The sequence below is a fragment of the Sinohyriopsis cumingii genome, chromosome 11, assembly GCF_028554795.1.
Source record: "Sinohyriopsis cumingii isolate HCF-2022 chromosome 11, ASM2855479v2, whole genome shotgun sequence".
Taxonomy (NCBI): Eukaryota; Metazoa; Mollusca; class Bivalvia; order Unionida; family Unionidae; genus Sinohyriopsis; species Sinohyriopsis cumingii.
This window is the reverse complement of record NC_142971.1, coordinates 83614258-83636389: the sequence shown is the minus strand read 5'-3', so window position 1 is coordinate 83636389 and position 22132 is coordinate 83614258. Positions and strand designations below refer to the sequence as shown.

The window sequence follows — 22132 nt, the reverse complement described above, 5'->3', positions numbered from 1 at the left end:
GTGTTTGTGTGTTTGTGTTTGTAAGCGCTCACGTAAGTTTGTGTGAATAGTAGATTATGGGTTGGTTTATTGTTTCTTAGCGTATGTAGAGAGTATAGTTTGGGTTTTGTAAAAGCTAAAGTAGGATTGTGTGGATAGTAGATTATGGATTAGGTTTTAATGATTTGAGTGTGTAAATAGTAGATTTGGGGATTGTTCATTGATGGTTCACGTATGTGGATAGTAGATTATATGAAATGAGAAAAGTAGGGGATGTTTTCCTTCACGTCCGCGCGTTGTTTGGTCATGATCTAGGTAAGATCAATTTTATGTTTTTAGGGGATGTTTTCCTTCACGTCCGTACTTTAACTATAAGAACCCACAAGGTTTGATGTTCGAACCATTCTACGGAATAATAAAAACGAAGATGGTGGTTGCAAGTGAGTTGTTCAACAATTTGGTACATATATACAATTGGATAATGGATGGCATCTATGTAGTGGAGAGACTAGAAAAAGAATGGAAGATAGCAGAGTATCTGGACTACGCTAAATGCCTAAACGTAGCAAAAGAAGTGATAGCAGAAATGATAGAAGAGGAGGAAAAGAGATTGAGAGGTATGATAAATCCCACCTATGTCAGAGTGGGAAGCCTAAAGGAAGCACTTGACAATGATAGCAAAGTCAGGTGCTTTCTTGAAAATATGTCACATGGGACAGAGTGCTCTTTTGTGGAGAGAGGTCAGGAAAGACTGAGGAAAGGAGAGGAGTTGATGAGAAAAGTGATGGAGGTAGAGGTAAAGAAGATTAAAGAGAGATGGAATAAAGAAAGAAAAGATCAGGAAAACAAAAAGAAACAGGCTGATTTTGAAAGGCTAAATCAGAATTGGATCAAAGTCCAGGAAAAGTTTAGAGCCTTGGGCCAACCAGACTGGATGCCAGAGGAGAGAAAGAAGAAGAAAGGAATAATGGAAAAAGTGAGGACTTGGTGGAAGAAGTGGAGGAGTTAGAAGAAGAAGAAGAAGAAGAAACCCAAAGGCCCTTTTCAGGGCCACCCACATTTCTCGAAAAGAGATAGCATTTCGATTGCCTACCCCTTTTTTATTTTTTTTTTAAAAATCCCATGTTCAATTCCCTTTGTCCCTAAAGTCGTTTTTTTTTCTAACATGTTCAATTCCCCTTTGTCCCTAGACAAACCCAAACTCTATTCCCATGTTCAATTCCCCTTGTCCCTAGACAGACCCAAACTCTATTCCCCATGTTCAATTGCCTTTGTCCCTAGAATCGATATTTTTTTCCATTGTTCGAATGCCTTTGTCGCTAAAATGGATATTTCCTTTTTTTCCTTTCTCCAATGTTAAATTCCATTGTCGCTAATCTTACCCAGGGTTTTTTGCCCATGTTAAATTTCCATTGTCGCTAATCTTACCCAGGGTGGTTAATGTTAAATTTCCATTGTCGCTAATCTTACCCAGGGGGTGTTTTTAATGCTAATTCCCATTGTCGCTAATCTCACCCCGTTCACTACTTTCGCTTAAACCATAGAGTCGTAAAAGATAGATGGATAATTTGAGGACACTGTCCCTGTAATTACGTATTGTGCGATTATATGTCAGCAAAGCAACTCCAGAATATAAAGTTCTTTATTAAACAAGGTGGCTATATATAAGATAATAACAGTAATCAATTCAAATGTGATGATGCATCACATAATTGGGTATATTTTAACGTGTATTCAATGAGCGGTGTAATCCGCTGCAACTGAGAAAAAGTCAAGAAAATTAATGAGGCTGTCTAAAAAGTCGATGATAAACTGGCAATAATTGTTGGGTTTTTCATGATTCACAAGATAGGTGGCAGAAAACCAGATCAAGTACGACCTTATGCCGATGGAATCGTTAGCAGGGTCTGTCATGTTCTCCACTTCTTGCGGGTGATCAATGTTCTTCATAGCGGCAGAGTGAGGTAAGGGCTATAAACTCACCAGCAGAATAAGCATCAATAGTATCCATGCATACTCACCGCTCTACCATGACTGTATCATATGCATAGTACAACCGACATTATCAGCGTATATTCAAATCTCTATCATGTCTATGTGATGTGCAAGTTTCTATCATGTGCATGTGATATGCATATCTCTATCATGTATATGTGATATGCATATAGCTATGATGTCTATGTGGTATGCATGTCTCTATGATGTGTATGTGATGTGCATGTCTCTATTATGTCTATGTGATATGCATGTCACTATCATGTCTATGTGATATGCATGTCACTATCATGTCTATGCGATATGCATGTCTCTATCATGTATATGTGATGTGCATATCACTATCATGTTTATGTGATATGCATGTCTCTATCATGTCTATGTGATATGCATGTCTATATCGTGTCTAGGTGATATACATTTCTCTATCATGTCTATGTGATATGCATGTCTCTATGATGTGTATGTGATGTGCATGTCTATATCATGTCTATGTGATGTGCATGTCTCTATCATGTCTATGTGATATGCATGTCTCTATCATGTCTATGTGATATGCATGTCTCTATCATGTCTATGTGATATGCATGTCTCTATCATGTATATGTGGTATGCATTCCTCTATCATGTCTATCATGTCTATGTGATATGCATGTCTCTATCATGTCTATGTGATATGCATGTCTCTATCATGTCTATGTGATATGCATGTCTCTATCATGTCTATGTGATATGCATGATACACACATAGTTATCAATGCATACTTAAGTCTCTACCATACCACGTATATGTTAAATGCATGGTACACATAATTATCAATGCATACTTAAGCCTCAACCATACCACGTATATGTTATATGCATGGTATACATAATTATCAACGCATACTCAAGTCTCTACCATACCATGTCTATGTGATATGCATGTCTCTATCATGTCTATGTGATATGCATGATACACAAAGAATTATCAAAGCATCCTTTGTCTCTAACATGACTATGTGATATGCATGTTACACACATAATTATCAATCTATACTCAAGTCTCTACCTTGCCATGTCTATGTGATATGCATGTTACACACATAATTATAAATCCTTACTCAAGTCTGTACCATACCATGTCGATATGCATGTTACACAAAGAATTATCAAAGCATCCTTTGTCTCTAACATGACTATGTGATATGCATGTTACACACATAATTTATCAATGCATACTCAAGTCTCTACCTTACCATGTCTATGTGATATGCATGGTACACACATAATTATCAATCCATACTCAAGTCTATACCATACCCTGTCTATGTGATAAGCATGTTACACACATAATTATCAATACATATTTGTATCTCTACCATATCATGTATATGTGATATGTATGGTACACACGGCATTATCAATATCTGCTTAAGCCTCTACCATGACTGAATTATATAAATATTACACATGGCTGTGTCAGTGCATGTTTGGAAGTGAAATGAAACATGTTCTTTAAACTATGTCGAAAGTTTATAGCTTGCTTTTTAAGGTCGTGGCCTAAATAAAGCGAGAATAAAACAGTGACAAGTTAAATTCCACCTTCAAAGATTTATGTCCTACTTCCATAGGGTAATTTCCTTTTTGAGTGTTTCAAACCCATGCCGCCAAATTATCATTACAATGGCCCTATTATTCAGATGGCAAAGGTCAAAATACTTTATAATTATCACGACATTATATGAAAGGTTTTCATTCATATGAATTCAATGTTATTTAAAACATTTCCCTGAATAACGACAGAAACGTTTTAGTACAGTTTACACTTCTCAGACAATCGATTTTAATAAGTTCCTTGGCATTTCAAAAAAGGTGTGCTATTTCTAATACTTTTATATATTTGTCGTAATGTCTTTCGATCTTTCCGACATCTGAAAGCACTCACAAACACGCTGACGATGAATTCCCTAAATTGCGAGTTGAAAAACCCGTAGATAAAGGGGTTGCTGGCACTATTTAGAAAGTAAGAATGGACCCCAATTGTGAAAAGCACCAGCTGCCAGTCTGTTATCCGGTTGACTAAGTAATCCAATGAGAAACTCTGCCATACAGCCAGACCGAGATAAGGGAGAAAACTCACAATGAATATTACAGTAATCAGAAGCATGATCGTCGTGTATTTATCAGTGGTTATATCTCTGGACTTCTTTTGAGTGGAAGGAGACACAAATCTAGACCCGTTAACAATTTTTATGACACATTTTTTGGCATTTTGATCTACAGTCTCCACACTTTCACTGAGATCGATTGAATTATGTTCAGGTTTATGCTGCAACCCAATATCATCCTGTTTTTTGGATTCAACGACGATGTTACTTTCTTGATTGTGCAAACTTTTCTCTTGGACAAGATTTGTACAATTTAATTTGACGAATAACATGACCTTTGTTGAGTTATATTTTGTTTCGACATTAGGTATCTCCTTTTGAATGTTTTGTTTCATTTCTGCATCATTATTCTGTTTCGATGTAACGCTTGATATGCTGGTCTCCGTGCTGTTGTCTTGAAGATTTGGTAAGACCTCTTGTTCGCTTGACCTTTCTAGCGGGTTCTGGCACTTCTGTCGGAATTTTTTCCCTCTAATCAACTGTCTGTATACCAAGAAATAAAGTACAATTATAGCCAAGCTTGCGAAAACAAACAGCAAAATATGGAGGGCACAGAAAGAAAGTAAATAAATTCGTACGGACTCGCTCTTGACTGTTGTGCAATCGTATCCTTGGATGATATAGGATCCATTAATGGGTACGTCTACTGGTACAACTGAGAAAAAAAGGAAACCTGGCCAGGAAATCGCAAAGGCTATTACTGTGGAAATAACGCATAAGAGTTTTGCCTGCAAAACCGTGATCTGTTTCCTGAACGGAAGACAAATTCTTCTGTATCGTTCCGTCGCTATGGCTATGAGGATAAATACAGATGACATTGTGAATATCACAGTTGATGTTCGTAGTACCTTACAAACAGTAGCATTTGGAAACATGTAGAAAAACCGGATGTCCACTATTTCCATTGGCATAGAAATAGTACAGCTCATTAGGTCCAATATTGCTAATCCGACAATAAAGCATGAGGTGGGAGTAACCTTTGACTTACACCCGTAAAAATAACAAACAAATGCATTACCGATGAATCCCGTGAACATCAATAATCCCATGTATATGAAAGCTGGAATGTGCAAAATGGCTTTCTCGTCACTCAGTTTCTGCAGAAGATCTGTAACAGAGGAGTTATTCATTCTGATGCCTTTTCTACTTCAGTCTAATAAGTTCTGGAAAAAATACAGAATGCTAATTGGTAGAAAATTTATTGAACGTAATATGAATGTAAATGAATGCACATATGCGGTAAACAATGATCGTTGCATTTCAAGGAATGGACGACGTGTGATGAGATGTGATTTGGATTTTTAACATTCGTTTTAACAATTGTTTAGTAATATCGATACGATGTATGCAGATGTGGCAGTTTATAGTGATGTCTTATCCTGACACCAGGCCAACCAATCCTAACACTAACCTCTTAATGCCGAACGCCCAGCGAGGCAGCTGTTAGTACCTGTTTTTTTAAAAGTCTTTTGCATGACTACGGCGGGGATTGAACCAACGACCTCTCACATCCGAGGCGGACGCTCTAAGCAGTCATGGTCACTTTGATTAAGATAAGGTTTGAGTCGTGGTCACTTTGATGAGGCTTAAGTCAGAGTCATTGAATATGATAAAACCCGAGTAATAGCCGATGTGATTATTGATAGGTTCGGTTGCGGTAACCTTGATTGGGGTAAAGTTAGATTCTTTGTCCCTTCGTGAAATATAAAGTTAGAACTAAGGTCACTTGATTAAGCTGAAGTTCGAATCATGGTCACTGTTGTCAGGGTAAAGTAATAATAATATCAGTTTCAAGATTGCCTTCAATTTATTGTCTCTCTAGTCATACATCGTTCTAATATAAGATATCATATTTAATGGTGGATCTGACGGTGAATACGTATTTATTCTTGGGACGGACGTATGAGCTCAGAAATGTTCGAGAATAGATCTGGAAGACTTCGAAGATTCTCAATAATGTGGATGCTAATATTTAGTTCTAGTTTCCATTATAACATCTTCATCCTTACTTCCATCCTAGCATTTCCACATTAATTTCCATCTTACCATTTCCACATTAATTTCCATCCTACCATTTCCACATTAATTTCCATCCTACCATTTCCACATTAATTTCCATCCTACCATTTCCACATTAATTTCAATCTTAAAATTTCCAGCTTAATTTTAATCCTGAAACGTATTCGTCCTACGTATGGATTGGTGGAGCTGGATGTGGTCGATCATTTTAAATTGAGATCAAAATAACACATGAGGTTAAAATCTTGATTTTGAGATATATTTATATTGCAAAACTTACTATTCGTAGATTTGTATCTTCCTGACAAAGCATGGAAAAAAATAAATCTGATGTAACTTAATTCAGTTTACGCATGGATGATCAGTGCAGCAAGATTGTTTTCCACTAAGAATATTGCCAGCCAAATCCACAGAAATGTCATTGTCATCATAAAAATTCAACCTCAACTCTACCATTAGCTGTAAAATCCACGTTAAGTGTCTGATATACGTTATTAATGAAATAGCTGCTATATGGTGAATACAATATTTATTATGTACCTGAGATTCCCTTTTGGTTACCTATATAGTATACGTTTACTTACCTTTATAGTATTGTCATAAAATGTTTGAACACTACATTCCATAACATCTGTGTTATAATGTCCACAAGTACACTTCTTACTCAACGCACAGTCATACGTCTGAATAAATTTATGATCGACTCATCTATACATATTCAGTGTATCTTCGTATACTATGACCTTGTTGTGTTTACGAACTTCAAATACACATGAATAAAAACAACTTTACCACACCTTCCTATGCCATATCCGAGTGCACACTCGAGCTAAGTTTTGATGTCATTCTTAAATATTGTGTTGCTTCATGTTATGTGAAGGGATCTGCTAAACTCCTCGTTATTTTTAAATTAAATTAATTGCGATGTTAAAAACTATACTTGCTTCATCTGCGCAATTAATTAAACATACCTATATATTTGTTCCGGTAGCGACGTCATATCATCAGCATGGTTAAACGTTTGTATTTAAGATTTTTTAGATACATCAAGCTGGAGCGGACAACGTACATTGTTTTATCCTCAGGTTCTTACAACCAAATTTAATTAAACATGTTGCTGTTGGTTTTTGCAAAAGAAATATATATACACATCGCTTCCACACGCCTGTTGGTGAGATTTTTGTTACCTTCAAGCTTTTGAAACAAAGGAGAGGTTTTAGAGTAAAGACTATTATTTGTTAATATCATTAAGCAAATCCTTCGCTTCCAATTACTTTCCTCACTGCGAATTGGTAAATGTCACAACAGTTTAACTATGCCTGTTCCTCGTTTGTTTCGTTTTTACACTGGACAATACAAATCAAATATATAGGATAGAAAAAGCTCATGTAACCACTACATGCTTTAGAAATTTTGTTTTAGAAAGCACACGATGACCAGATGAATGTACGCCACTATTGCAATCATTCTGCAACGATTATAACGCAAAACCTTTCTTCTTTCTAAAAATGTTTACAATCTTAAACTATATTATCAACTTTTTATTACTATTTTGGTAGCGTTTGTATCCTAAATTATTGGCCCGCTCTCGAAATAATGTTCTTTATGCGCTACAATGATGTTCGTTCTCAACTATCACTGACTGGTAGAATACAATGGTTTCTAGCTTCGTGGATTACTGAACGTGCATAGACACTTTTCATCAATGTAAGAATTTCTTTCTTGAAGTGAAAGCCAAGACTGAACCAGAAAAAGACCTATTCTTTGTACATTCACAGGACTGTTGAAATCAGTGTACATGGACTTTAGCTCCCCTAAGTCATTTGCTATAAATTCGATGTCTTTCCGTCAAATCAAGTGTCACAGGGCACTGCTATAGACCAGAGGCGGCGTTAGGAGTACGCGGGGCCTAGGGCGGACCATGACGGAGCGGGGCCAGGGTATCGGTATCTCGATTGCTAAGCTACTGCAAACACTGATTATGTCTTTACGTGCATTACGTGCGGCCTGTATCAGCGTTTCCAATTTACCGGAGAATAAAGCTTGACAAACTCATAAGGACGACCTTAGGCCTGATTCGCGGTGCGCCCTCAAGAGCAGGGCCTGGGGCGGTCTCCCCACTTGCCACCCCAAAACGCCGTTCATGCTATAGACTAATATAACCCTTTATATGCATCGGCCTAATTGTCCCTGAATCGGAACATGTTAGGTAGGATAGATCTGTCCCTGCACCGGTTTTCAAGACTGGAAAACATGATCATACACAAAAGGAAATGTAAGAATAGAAATTTCTTCACCTTCAAAAATGTAGGTGCTTGAGATGCAACGACGTAAGCAAAATGTCGTCAATTGTCCACCAAAATAAGAGGTGTAATGTCAAAAATAAGATAAAGAATGCACGCGATTCTTTTTGTGTCCTTACATTGGTATGGGTTATGCTCCGTATTATATGTACTTAGGACACGTGTAAGGGGAACTTGTTTGCATTTGCAACACTAGGTAGAGAACATCGTCTTACTTACCTGCTACGTTTATGTATTGTGGCTAAATCATAGTAGCATTTAGTTGTTATGGAAACCGTATATGACCAATAATATCAACCTCAACTAGTCCAAACTAGCATAGCTTTAGCAGTAATTAAAACAGAGACAACAAATTCCGTCAGAATGAGCAATGTTAGTTTTTCAATATGTCATGACTAAACTACAAAATATAATTTTTTTAGACAAAAGCAAAGTTATCGGATCGTTTGTTGTTCACCGTATTCCTTGGAATTCCAGGAAATGAAAATGATAAAACAGAATTAGCATGATCTTGAAAGGTGCACATCAGAAGTAAAGTTAAGATGTATAAGCTATGACACGTGTTACATAAATCAATCATACACCAAAATGAGGGAAATTTAACATCAATTTTGACAATATCTATAATATACAAGTTTTTGTTATATAGCCAGGATAAACAGTTCGAAACTGTAGAGCGCGACCTTAACCAAATATGAAAATGTGGGTAATTTATGTTCTCTTTCTCATATAATCATACATGCCTTTCTCAACAAAATGGTACATTAGCATTGATGTTATATATGACAATAACTTAATTATGCGTAGTATGTGTTTGTTTATCCAGTACGCCTTATGGCATTCGTATGTGTGCAATAGCATTAATTATGTGGACGTAAGAAATCGTAGAAGTCAAGAGTAAAGTGAATTTAAATTTAAAACTATTGCATTAAGTGAAAGAACAAAATAACAGGATTTTTTCTTTTAATTAATTGTAATATAATTAAGGACAATATTGTGAGAACGCTATAATGAGAAAATGCATGGTACATTGTTTTAGTAGGGTTCACTTTTCATGATGGGAAGAGTTGGTCTTGAGCTTTGGTAATAATGAATACTGTTCTATGCAAGACGTAAATGAGAATTAGTCAAAAGCAACGTTTACTTACGCTTGACTTATAGGTTTCACCTATACACCCAAAATTAAATTACGTAATAATAATATTTATATGGTCTGTATGTTTGCGCTCCACAGATATGTTGTACTTCTGTCGTTGTGGCAGGTTTAAGGAAAGACTTTTTACTCTTGTAACGGGCACAATGTACAGAATGTTGTCATAGCTGTATCTTACTTTCATATACTGTGGCTGAAATCTTCTTTCGTGGTGTAGTTGTGGAAACTGTTCATGATCTATCCACGCAGCTGTTTTTAGTATGGCCGCTCACATGTGCTCAACAAATAGACCCTAACCTGTCCAAAGTACCCTAACTTTAGAAGTTATTCTATTAGTATTTCTCAAACGCGTACCCTAACTTTAGAAGTTATTCTATTAGGATTTCTCAAACGCGCATACATAAAGAGTTGAAACAAGTTACGGCCTGGTGATTAACAATCGACATTTTAAGTCCATGTGTCAATATCGCCCGTAGGGCTAAGATTTATACTCTGCCATAATCCAACTTACACTCAAATTACAGCCATCAATCAGACACAAAATAAAATAAAGGAAGAGTAATTTTAACAATATTTAAAATATTCAAGGCCTTTGTTAAATATCGAAGATAATTAGTCAGGAAAACATGAGAAGTGTATTAACTTTCAAAGTTAAAACTTATGAAAAGAACGAAACAGTAGAAATATGATTGTCCTGGGCTGGTTTATCGACAGTAGTTTCCCTGCAATCTATGGCTGACCTGGGCTGGTTTACTGACCAGTCTGTTTGCAATCTATGTCTGCATTGGGTTGGTTTACTGACTGTAGTATTCTTGTAATCCATGTCTATCCATGGCCGGAAGCAGATGATGACCTTGGCAGTACAGGTATCAATTTATCATAATTTACACGTTGCTTTTATTGAAAGAATTTATTAGAGACACATAAGCCCATGTACACTGGGAATAAGGCAGACCGTGAAAGTTATCATGCATTTTTATTCGAACGAACATGTTTGTACTATAATTGAGAGTGGCAAGCACCACCAAATTCACCTTGGAAAGGCTTAATGGCTGGTCATACAAATGTGAAGCAAGAAAAATCCAAGCTAGAAGTTAGTTTTTTGATGTATAGTCATTAGGTGATCAAACAAATTGGTATTTGCGCGTCAAAGAACCCTAGATTGGCAATTAATGTTGCCGTGATATTCTTTGAAATAGAGGAGATAATTGTCGCCAGCCGGGCAAACGCAGAAGTTGTTTGGTTCTCTCCATAGTAAATACAGTGAAGTATACGTTGTTCGTATGAACATATTTCGCATTACCGTGTCATCATTATGCCTTTCTATAAGGAATACAGGAACAGAAGTACATTTTCCTGAAGACAGTATTCCAGGATGTCTACGTAAATGGCATATATAAAATAAAACATATCCAGATAGGAGTATATCATAAATAACATGCAAAACTTGCATAGTCTGAATCTGCCCTGAAACATGACAAGTGATCTTTGAAGGACTACTTGACGTTGACAATTTACCGTAGCTTTTCGTATTCTCGTGAGGGGTCGTTAACCATCGTTTCAACGAGCAAGCACTACCAGCAGCTAACTATCAGTAGGGACGTATCGCTACACCATTCCAATCCCTTTTCGAGCATATCACAATTATGTATAGCACGTGATTTATGAACACTACCAGGCCTATTAAGGTAGCAATGAATAAACTGTATAACGTACAGGCAATCATCTAAGAAAACAGACAAATTGAATCCCTTCTTGTTGAGCTTGTCGTACAATGCACCAACAGTGTTATTGAAATTTGTATATGTGTGACCTGACACCGATAGTACTAGAGATATTTGTGTGTGTGTGTGCCGTCCAGTCTGTTATAATACGAATGATTCGTTTGAACTACACACAAATCCGAATAATCTCTTAAGGATTTCAAGAACAGAAACATTTTGTAGTACCAAATATGTCAGCAATTATATTGACTGTATCTTGGGAACTTACGTACCACATATATACCAAATCCTGTTTCTCCATTAAAAATGCCATCCTGCTACCGAGTTGTATGTCAGTTTTTTGTCAAATACGAAAATAAACTGTTCAAGCGTTCAAATGTTTATCTACACATCCAGGCGTAACGCTTGAAGTCATCAAATCAATACATACGGACTACCAACTCCACATATGAAACAAGTTTTGTTTTGAGATTTGCACTCTTGAAATATTGTATAGGGCTGATAGAATAAAGTCCATGGTTTAATCTCTGTAAACAGCTGTCATCATGACTGCATCATGATGATTCCGTGACACAATAGCATGTTAGCTGAATCAAATAACCTAACAAACAAACGCTCTAGTTGTATTAAACCAACCTCAAACATCAGGCTAGCTGTATGAAACTAACCTCAAACATCAGGCTAGCTGTATGAAACTAACCTCAAAAGTCAGGCTATTTGTATTAAACTAACCTCAATCATCAGGGTAGTTGTATTAAACTAACCTCAAACATGAGGCTAGTTGTATTGAACTAACCTCAGATATCAGGCTAGCTGTATGACACTAAACTCAAACATCAGGCTAGTTGTATTAAACTAACCTCAAAAATCAGGCTATTTGTATTAAACTAACCTCAATCATCAGGGTAGTTGTATTAAACTAACCTCAAACATGAGGCTAGTTGTATTGAACTAACCTCAAACATCAGGGTAGCTGTATTAAACTAACCTCAAACATGAGGCTAGTTGTACTAAACTAACCTCAGACATCAGGATAGATGTATTAAACTAACCTCAGTCATCAGGCTAGTTGTATTAAACTAACCTCAAACATGAGGCTAGTTGTATCAAACTAACCTCAAACATGAGGCTAGTTGTACTAAACTAACCTCAGACATCAGGATAGTTGTATTAAACTAACCTCAATCATCAGGCTAGTTGTATTAAACTAACCTCAAACATGAGGCTAGTTGTATCAAACTAACCTCAAACATGAGGCTAGTTGTACTAAACTAACCTCAGACATCAGGATAGTTGTATTAAACTAACCTCAATCATCAGGCTAGTTGTATTAAACTAACCTCAAACATCAGGGTAGCTGTATTAAACTAACCTCAGACATCAGGCTAGTTGTATTAAACTAACCTCAGATATCAGGTTAGTTGTATTAAACTAACCTCAGACATCAGGCTAATTGTATTAAACTAACCTCAAACATCAGGCTAATTTTATTAAACTAACCTCAAACATCAGGCTAGTTGTATTAAACTAACCTCAGACATCAGGCTAGTTGTATTAAACTACCCTCAATCATCTGGCTAGTTGTATTAAACTAACCTAAGATATCAGGCTACTTGTATTAAACTAACCTCAGAGATCAGGCTAGTTGTATTAAACTAACCTCAGAGATCAGGCTGGTTGTATTAAACTAACTTCAGACATCAGGCTAGCTGTATTAAAATTACCTCAGACATCAGGCTAGTTGTATTAAACTAACCTCAAACATCAGGCTAGTTGTATTTAACTAAGCTCAGACATCAGGCTAGTTGTATTAAAATAACCTCATACATCAGGCTAGTTGTATTAAATAACCTCAGACAGCAGGCTAGTTGTATAAGGCTAACTTCGGACAGCAGGATTGTTGTATTAGGCTAACCACATACAGCCTGTTTGTTGTATTAGGCTAACCTCAGACAGCAGGCTAGCTCTTTTATACTAACCTTAAGCAGAAGGTCTGTTTTATTAAAATAGCCTCAAACAGCAGGCTAGCTGTATTAGATTAACCTCAAGACCACTTGTTGTGTGGTGAAATCTAAATGGTATGTATACACACGCACAAACCTGAGAAAAATACGTGTTTGATTGTTGATAGTTATGTTTCTTTGCACTGTATATCTACGTTGGTACTCGAGCAGTACACCGAGGAGCTCAACAGCATAATTTATGTTAATCGATAAACGTATTCATTTCTAGCAAAACCTGTCCCCTTGTATCGACTGCTCTAGATGTTAGATAAACGCATAAATTAACTCTACCATTAAAAACAGGTGTCTATGCTTGGCTGCTAAAACTGGAGTCGTGCTAAAAGCTTGGTATCAGCTGCAAGAGCTTCGTTAAGTCTGACCGTAATCAAAGCCAGTTTACAGAGCTTGAAAATATATAGCCTGAGTCTCATTTATAGACAAAATAATATCGTATATCAATTATATTATTAGAAAGTAATAAATTAACTTATGGTAAGGAACACAAATATTTCGACTCAAAGGAAAACCCCAGCCAATCCCAATCCCCACCAAATACCCAAAATTATCGATTTATCACTCACCTAATTTCGTAAATGGAGCGCGTGAAAAAGCGTATCAAAGTAAAGGCAGTCACTCATTTTCACTAGACTTATGTTCATAACATGATTGTTTAGAGGCGGTCGTGCAGCAGTCATCAAAACTTGCATCATGGAATATTTGAAGATCTCTCTCTCTCTCTCTCTCTCTCTCTCTCTCTCAATTCTAATAACGTGTGATCCCGTTCGTTGAGTAAATATATAAAATACTGGTAAATACTATCATAGTAATTTCATCATGACTGCTAGATCAAGTCGAGTTTCAGAAAATCCGGAATCATTACGAAGAACAAAACACGATATGTAACAAACTGAATGGCCTTGAAAGATTTTATCTCAAGCCCTGCTGATATTGTTTTGATTCTTTCAGGCACGATATTGACAGGCTCCGAATTAGATCTGGCATGTCCGTGGCTGTATTATTTTGACAGTTATTTACAGCGGGAGTGAGTTGTTATTGTTGTTGTTGTTGTTGTGCGCTTTAACGCCATTTTTCAGCACGCGATAGGCTATACATGGCAGCCACTATTAATGGTGGAGGAAGAACCCGGGAAAACTCCAGAAAGAACCACCGACCCACGAGAAGCTACTGGCAAGCTTTCTCACATACCCACATTGGCCGAATCCGAGGCTCGAACCCAGGCAGATAGAGGTGAGATGGCAGTGATCCGTAACGGAGAGCGCCTTAGACCACTCGGCCACTCGGGTCCCCCAACGGGAGCGAGAAAAAAAGTGTTGGCACATGATAATGTCGATTTGTTAAAGAGAATGGTACTCCTTTCCTGTTGCATAACCAGTCTAGAAAAGGGTGAACAAAAAGCAGAATATATGCTGGTTTGGTGGTCCATGATTAATTAATAATGAAAAGTAAAATTTTAATAAAAATATATTTAGAGAGCTTATCCTATCTGTAATTTGTTTTAAAAATATAGACAAAAACCTGTTGATGCAAATTTAGTATTTTTACAGACTTGACTTAAGAACACTCAATAATGAAAGCACCATCTGATACATTTGATACAGAATGGATAACATGCGTTTCATGCACATGTAGATTTCTTAAAAACGCCGCGGCTCATATGGTGTTCTCCACACAGAAGCTCGCACGAATCATATTTGCACATGGAGAAATTTAGGTCTGATCATCAGCACCCAGAAAGTTTAAGTTATTGAATTTTGAATATCATGTTTCCATATGTTTACTATAGGAATTGAATTAGTACCGTGAGTCCTCCTAAGTGAGGCTACGGAATAGTCCTTCATGCTTATTCTGTTGCACAGGAAACCTCAGATAAAACGCAGTTCTAGACTCGTTAGAGACTATAGCAATATGGATTCGAAAGACGATATTATCTTGTTCTACTTGTTGGATATGACGGCATAATTCTGGCTCATTCCAGGGTAGAAAATTGATAGGTATATATAAAATGTAACTATCATCAGGATTGTGACGTCGTGATGTTGATGATATCACCAATGACGTTGTGGCTATATTCAAATAAATTAATTTTAAAACGTGGACAATATTTGCCTTTTGTTGACCTTAAACGTGTAAATATGCACGGTTTGCTCTCGTTAATAATGTATTTTGCATGGGTAAACACTTCATATCGCTCCGTTTTCAATTCATTTCCCTTTTTTCCCACGTCTGGCGCTATGAAGACGACGAGGATATGATGACCCAGATTGTGCGTGATGATTTTCACGAGTCTTCTCCTCTCGTTCTCATTGATGCTGATAGAAGTCGTCAAGAACAAATATAATTGTTCATTTCCTTCTTCCGCCTTGGTAAGAGGAGGTTATACTTCGTAGCTATGTACGTGTTGGAAGACATACAAAGGAAGACAGTTAATATATATGTGCATATGGCGAAGCTACATTGAATTGAATTTATTGATATAACCAAACAGCCAAGTCGAGAAAAAAAAATACACACTTACATTTACGGAAAACACGTACTTATCAAACTTTATTTGTACAAATGTTATAATATTCCTGTACGATTGTTTTCACTTGTAAGGGCATTCTCTCTCTCTCTCTCTCTCTCTCTCTCTATATATATATATATATATATATATATATATATATATATATATATATATATATATATATATATATATATATATATATAGATAGATAGATAGATAGATAGATAGATAGATAGTTCAACGATAAATTCATAAATGTTTCAACCTCCAGTCAATGGTTGCACGGGAACTAGTACTTAAACATTTGGTTGTTGTTGTTGTTATTGTTGTTATTTCTTCGATACGTTATTTATTATTCAACCGCCCAACACAAGATGCCTCTGTTGTTGTTGTTACAGCTGTGTGCTTTTTGTGCAGTTTATTTCTGTCATTGTTTTGGATTTTGTTTAGTTGTGTATTTCCTTTCTTTTATATAAGTTTTACAGCACGATTAATAATATAGTTTAATAAAGACGAAGCAATAATCAATGGTATTGACACAGCACTTCAACAACAATCTTGTCAGTGGTATTAAGAGCTTTTTCTTTTCTGGATTCAAGAAATTCCTAGACCGAATACAATAATCGGTTTAGTTTCCTGAGAGAGGCAAACATTAATCCATTCAATGAGATTGCTTATTATAACAGTGGACAGATATGTATATGCTATTTTATTTTTGAAGTTAATAAGTAAGTTTTTCATCCCCTAATGTCGGCATAATATTGCAAGATGAAACCACCGTTTCATCCTAAAATAATACCTTCCATTCCACCACCCCACCTCATCCCCGACCAAATAGAAGCCACAGGTTACCGCATATACTCACCTTTCATACCCCGGTCCAACTGTAAACAACACTGACACTGACCAATCTGTATTAAACAACCACCTGTTTGCAAAGGACACTTGTCCCACTTCCAAAAGTTCACTGATTAAGACAGGCTTGACTGTTTTGAAAAACGTTTCTTTTCTTCAGTGAAACAAAGAAGAGTATTTATTTCTAAAATTACTTAAACGTATGGCCGTCTTTTCAAAATGTTTCTCACTAAATAATTTTGTACGTGGATAAATAAAGAACACGTCTGAAGAACAATGTTAGAAGCTGCGGGCTAAATGTACGTTGTATTGTTAGAAATATGGGCGAATAGAAAAATTAAACGACATTCTACTGAGTAGAAAGATCATTACACCTACACGTTGGCGTCGTCGGTATATAGTTACTACTAGTTTTAAAATTTGTGTTTGCACTGTAGAATATCATTTTAAATTTAATGCCGCTTTAAAGTTCTACGGATTAACCCAATGTAACAAGACTGTTACACTTCGTAAATAGCAATGTCAACAATTCTAAATTTGGCGTAAACTGTGAGGAAGCTTTCTCTGAAATAGTAATTTACTGTATGTGTTTTCAAAGAAATAGCGGTCCCAAAGAACACTGGGTCCAATAAAAGAAATATAATTTAATCAAAAGATGAGATAAAATGGAAGGGTAGGACAGTATTACCAACGCAATCGCCGTTTGATATACGAGTAAATAAATAGATAAAATACTTAATAAATTAATGAGAAAAAAATTCGTTTTATCGTTAAAGCTAAATCAGATATTAGAGGCATCAGAGAGAGAGAGAGAGAGAGAGAGAGAGAGAGAGAGAGAGAGAGGGAGGGAATGGAGGAAGGAAATTTAGATAGAATCTATTGAAGCTGAGAACGGAATATCACAAGAAAACTTGCTTCCAAATTGTGTAGGAGTTTTCAAATGCATTCCGTATTCGCAACAGTTAAATGCGATTGGAAAAGTACTGTTTTTGTTCACTGCTCGCCAATTACCTAATAACAATGCAACAATAAATGAAAGATTGATTTTACAGCCCTGCCCATGTATTCACTGTCTTGTCCAGTGCGACATTGGTTTTTGTCTACATTATAAATGATTCAAATCTTGGGCTTCAATATTTGCCATTTTCCTTTTAAAAATGTCCATTTTAGTTTAATAGTTTGCTTCAAGTTTTACGCTTAAAGCTTTGAGCTTTCAGAAACAAACGATTATTTAGAATAAACTCGCCAAGAATGTGACCACATTGTAGGATGAAAGAACAAAGAGCAAAACATAAATTGTATATAAGCAAATTATAGATTATATGAGAATTTGAACTGAATTGATTCAAGAGAAGAAAAAAATACCAGCTACCGCTGTTTTTGTAACCGAGATAGAAGACCGACAGTCAGACATGATCTATCTTCTCCGCAATGTATCTTCATTCATGATATTTTATGTTTATTTTGTATCATTTAAAACGAAAAATAGTTTATCTGGTTCGATACAGTAATTTAAAAGTTACTAGCAATGTTTCATCCAATGACAGACGAACACATTTTTAACAAAATTCCACATGATTGAATACAACGGTTCGTTGATGAAAAACGTACACAATAATTCTTAACGTTTCTTCTTTTGTCTTATCTTTAAAGATGGGGATATAAATTGTATGCTATCTTTAAGTAATCGCCTGTACGGGTGCAAACGTACCATTTTCTAATCAAAAGGTCGTAACAATACCTAAATATTGGTTTATTTAACCAACTGCGTCTTTGCATGGAGCAAGTATTACATTTAAAGCCTTTTTGTCTTCCCCAGTGTTTCAACGTAATACGTACTTCGATCATGACAGTCAAATGCACAGAAGGTCAACGCTTTTTTTTGTCATTTGCTCACCAATTCTATTGGAAGGGAACGCGACAGTGACGACACTGTTACAATTTCTAGAAACAAGGAATGAAGCATGCGCAGATAATTACTATACCGATAAGAAAGTGAATCATTTCTGTATATGCAAACACACTCCATGAACTTTGTCAAAACATCCACTTTTATATTAGGATATTGAAAGAATAATTGGCCGCCATTATCACTGACTTGTGTTTCAATTTTTTTTAAAAACAAAGACATGTAGCACTTATTCATTGCATTATGTCATTCTGGTTCTGTCATATTTCCCAATCATTGCTGACAGTGAGTACGCATTACCAGACCAAACGTTTATTTTATTTTATTTTTTCCTTTCAAAGACTCTTACGAGGAACGATAGAGAAAATATGGCTCGTGTGATTGTAAATGAATTGGTTTACATATCTGGTGCTGAGGAGGGATGCTTCATTTTGTTTTCTATATAGCAAACTAATAAAATGCTTTATTCACATTTTAATCGGTGTTTGGTTATACTATTTGACTGTATTTTCTCAAACAAAATTTATAAGCGATAACTTTGGATTATGTTTACAAACAACAAAAAATATCCGTTGTTTTCGTCAAGATAGAGGAACGAAAGGGAAAAAAAGTTAATATAACCGCCAACCTAAACTAAGCCTTGAACTGGAATATGCCATCTATGGGAATTTAATATAATGGATGATACAATCGCAACCTTTGGGAATTTAACAAGACGGAAGGCACTAGGGGCACCTTTGGGAATTTAACAAGACGGATGGCACTAGGGGCACCTTTGGGAATTTAACAAGACGGATGGCACTATGTGAACCTTTGGGAATTTAACAAGACGGATGGCACTATAGGCACCTTTGGGAATTTAACATGAAGGATGGCACTATGTGAACGTTTGGGAATTTAACAAGACGGATGGCACTACGTGAACCTTTGGGAATTTAACAAGACGGATGGCACAATAGGCACCTTTGGGAATTTAACAAGACGGATGGCACTATAGGCACCTTTGGGAATTTAACAAGACGGATGGCACTATGTGAACCTTTGGGAATTTAACAAGACGGATGGCACTATGTGAACCTTTGGGAATTTAACAAGACGGATGGCGCTATGTGAACCTTTGGGAATTTAACAAAACGGATGGCACTATGTGAACCTTTGGGAATTTGACAAGACGGATGGCACTATGTGAACCTTTGAGAATTTAACAAGACGGATGGCACTATAGGCACCTTTGGGAATTTAACATGACGGATGGTAGAAATATTTGTTAAAGCTAGCTGAGGGCAGAAAGTTTGCTTTTCAAGAGACTTCCAACCCAATTCAGAAAGTTAAATGGTCGAACCCCAATAACCGACAACAACTTATTCTTACGATCCAGCATCCATTTTGCTTTGCTTCACCAGACCTTAAAAAACACATAGTTTCAATTAGTTAATAGTTTCCGTCATCTCTTTTACTTTGTGGTGGTTTTTACCTGTTCCCCTAAGAGACTGAATAAGGTCGTCAAGAAATACGCCACAAGATTGATTTTCTACAACAGATCCCAGATATTAACTTTGCACACGCATAGCTATCCTGTTTGTAAACAGTCAATTGCATATCAGTGTAAAGACATGATACTGTTTGCCATGGAACTCAAAGTACTGGCCGTGTCCTTGACTAGGTACATTCCCGATATTGATAGTACACACAGTTCAGCGTATAGTAGCGTCTCTTTCGAAGACTGTGGTATCTTCCACACCACACACCAAGAATTGCAACACTATTTTCTTGAGACTGCAATAAATTCAGTCATGAACCTAAATTTATCTGAAAATCAACTGAACTGTTGAGAAACATTTAGAGGTGTTTGGATGCTTTAAAAATGTATTATCTGTGTCTCCAGTTGTAGTTGACTAGAAACGTAAATTTAAAAAATTTGAATATTTTTAATTGAACGCCAAAATATAATATGCTTTATAACCATATTACGGACATAAATAACGTATACAATGCCGATAATTGCAGCAACTACAATGCCAATGAAGTAAATAAAGTTATATTGTTTTATCACATAGTAGGTATAGTTTTCCTATAGTCTGTGCAGTTTCATATGTTTGATATTACCACACGTTAAAATATCACTTTATGTGATTATGATTGGTCCAAATAAGCCCATGAAATTAGTGTGCAGTATCATCTTTATTGACTGACTGGGATCGTGGGAAAACTTTTTTAACCCCGCCTTCTGGAATGTTTGGTTTTGAATGAACATTTTTAGCGGCCATTTTTAAACTTGACTCGCGAAAGGAAATTGAGAAAAATTTATTTCTGCTTTCTGAATATGGATATGTTACCCCCACAGGGGTTTGTTTTGTCATGTATAACAATATCATAATGAGAAAAATGGCGTAAAACTACAAGACAAGAACAACAATAAGAAGTAAAACTAAGGGTATTGCCTATTTGATGGTGGAGTTGGAGGAGGGAGCGGTATATCTGTAACATTTAAAATCCACCATATATACAAGCGTGGTTTAAATGTAAACGTACAGAAGTAAATAAACTCACCTCTGTTCACAGAAGAATTTGGTCATAATTGTGTCTCCTAACTGGCAGAACTTTATCCAACCGCAACATCTTTATGCAGTATATATGGGATGCAAATCCGACTCAAAAATAAATTTGTTTACGTCTTCAGTACAGTCTATAGTTCCAGTCAAATACTGTAAATATCCGGTCACAAATGCATAGCACTAAATGTGGGAATTTCTACATCCAGTAATCCCATTTTACATAAAAATCGTAGCGTGGTAATGTTTTGTTCTGAAAGTGACATTTGAGGGAAAACATTTACTCTAGGCCCACTGTTTACCGTATCAAACAATGTGTCATCATATCGCATTTATTATTCTGTTTTGAAAAAATGAGTTTTTCTTATAAAATGTTCTGTTTATTCGGATGAAAGCTTTTCTTTGATTTATAGTTTGTTAAAAAATACAATCTACTTTTACTACTTCAACCGTTTTTGGGACTATATTTTATGCACAACAAATGAAAGGTGCACCGTCTCTCAGAATGAGTAAAATTATTCGTTCTTCTTTCTATTGAAATAATTTCCACTGAAAGAAAAACTGTGTGATAAAAAGAATCTCAAATGGGCAATAATTTAATATTAAATTTATGAAACTCGTTGAATAATTTCCAGCTTTTGCGAGGCTAGGCTCGCAAAGCTTGACATTATTCAACTCGTTTCATAAATTCAATATTAAATCGTTACCCATTTGAAATCCTCTCTATACACACCTTTACTTGGGCTATATTGATGTTCATGGCGTCATGGAAAGGCACAGTTGGTCGAGATAATAAGAAACCCAGAATGGCATGTACGGTTCATGCATGTGTTGCTTGGAGATTTCTTTCGTCTGAAGCGCAAAGAGCTAGTACATCTCCGAACACAAAGATCAGCAAAGTAACGCAGACAAGATGAAGATGAATCAGAAAGCGTATTTGTACTCAAGGATGATTCCCAATACACA

General features: G+C 36.1%; 1 protein-coding gene across 3 annotated transcripts; it reads right to left on the bottom strand.

The window, feature by feature from the left end:
• Window positions 1-1605: 1605 nt before the first annotated feature.
• On the bottom strand, window positions 1606-21457 carry LOC149788877 (uncharacterized). 3 transcript variants are annotated; one of them, XM_089975015.1, is made up of 2 exons: window positions 21165-21457; window positions 1606-5287 (listed from the first exon to the last, which is right to left on the bottom strand). In XM_089975015.1, exon 2 carries the CDS (start codon window positions 5252-5254, stop codon window positions 3800-3802), a length of 1455 nt encoding a protein of 484 aa, XP_089831141.1. In that variant the 5' UTR covers window positions 5255-5287; window positions 21165-21457; the 3' UTR covers window positions 1606-3799. The 3 variants fall into 3 exon arrangements, with proteins under 3 accessions (XP_089831141.1, XP_089831140.1, XP_089831142.1); XM_089975014.1 differs by lacking the exon at window positions 21165-21457 and adding an exon at window positions 6728-6894; XM_089975016.1 differs by lacking the exon at window positions 21165-21457 and adding an exon at window positions 6728-6894 and having other exon boundaries at window positions 1606-5232.
• Window positions 21458-22132: the final 675 nt, after the last annotated feature.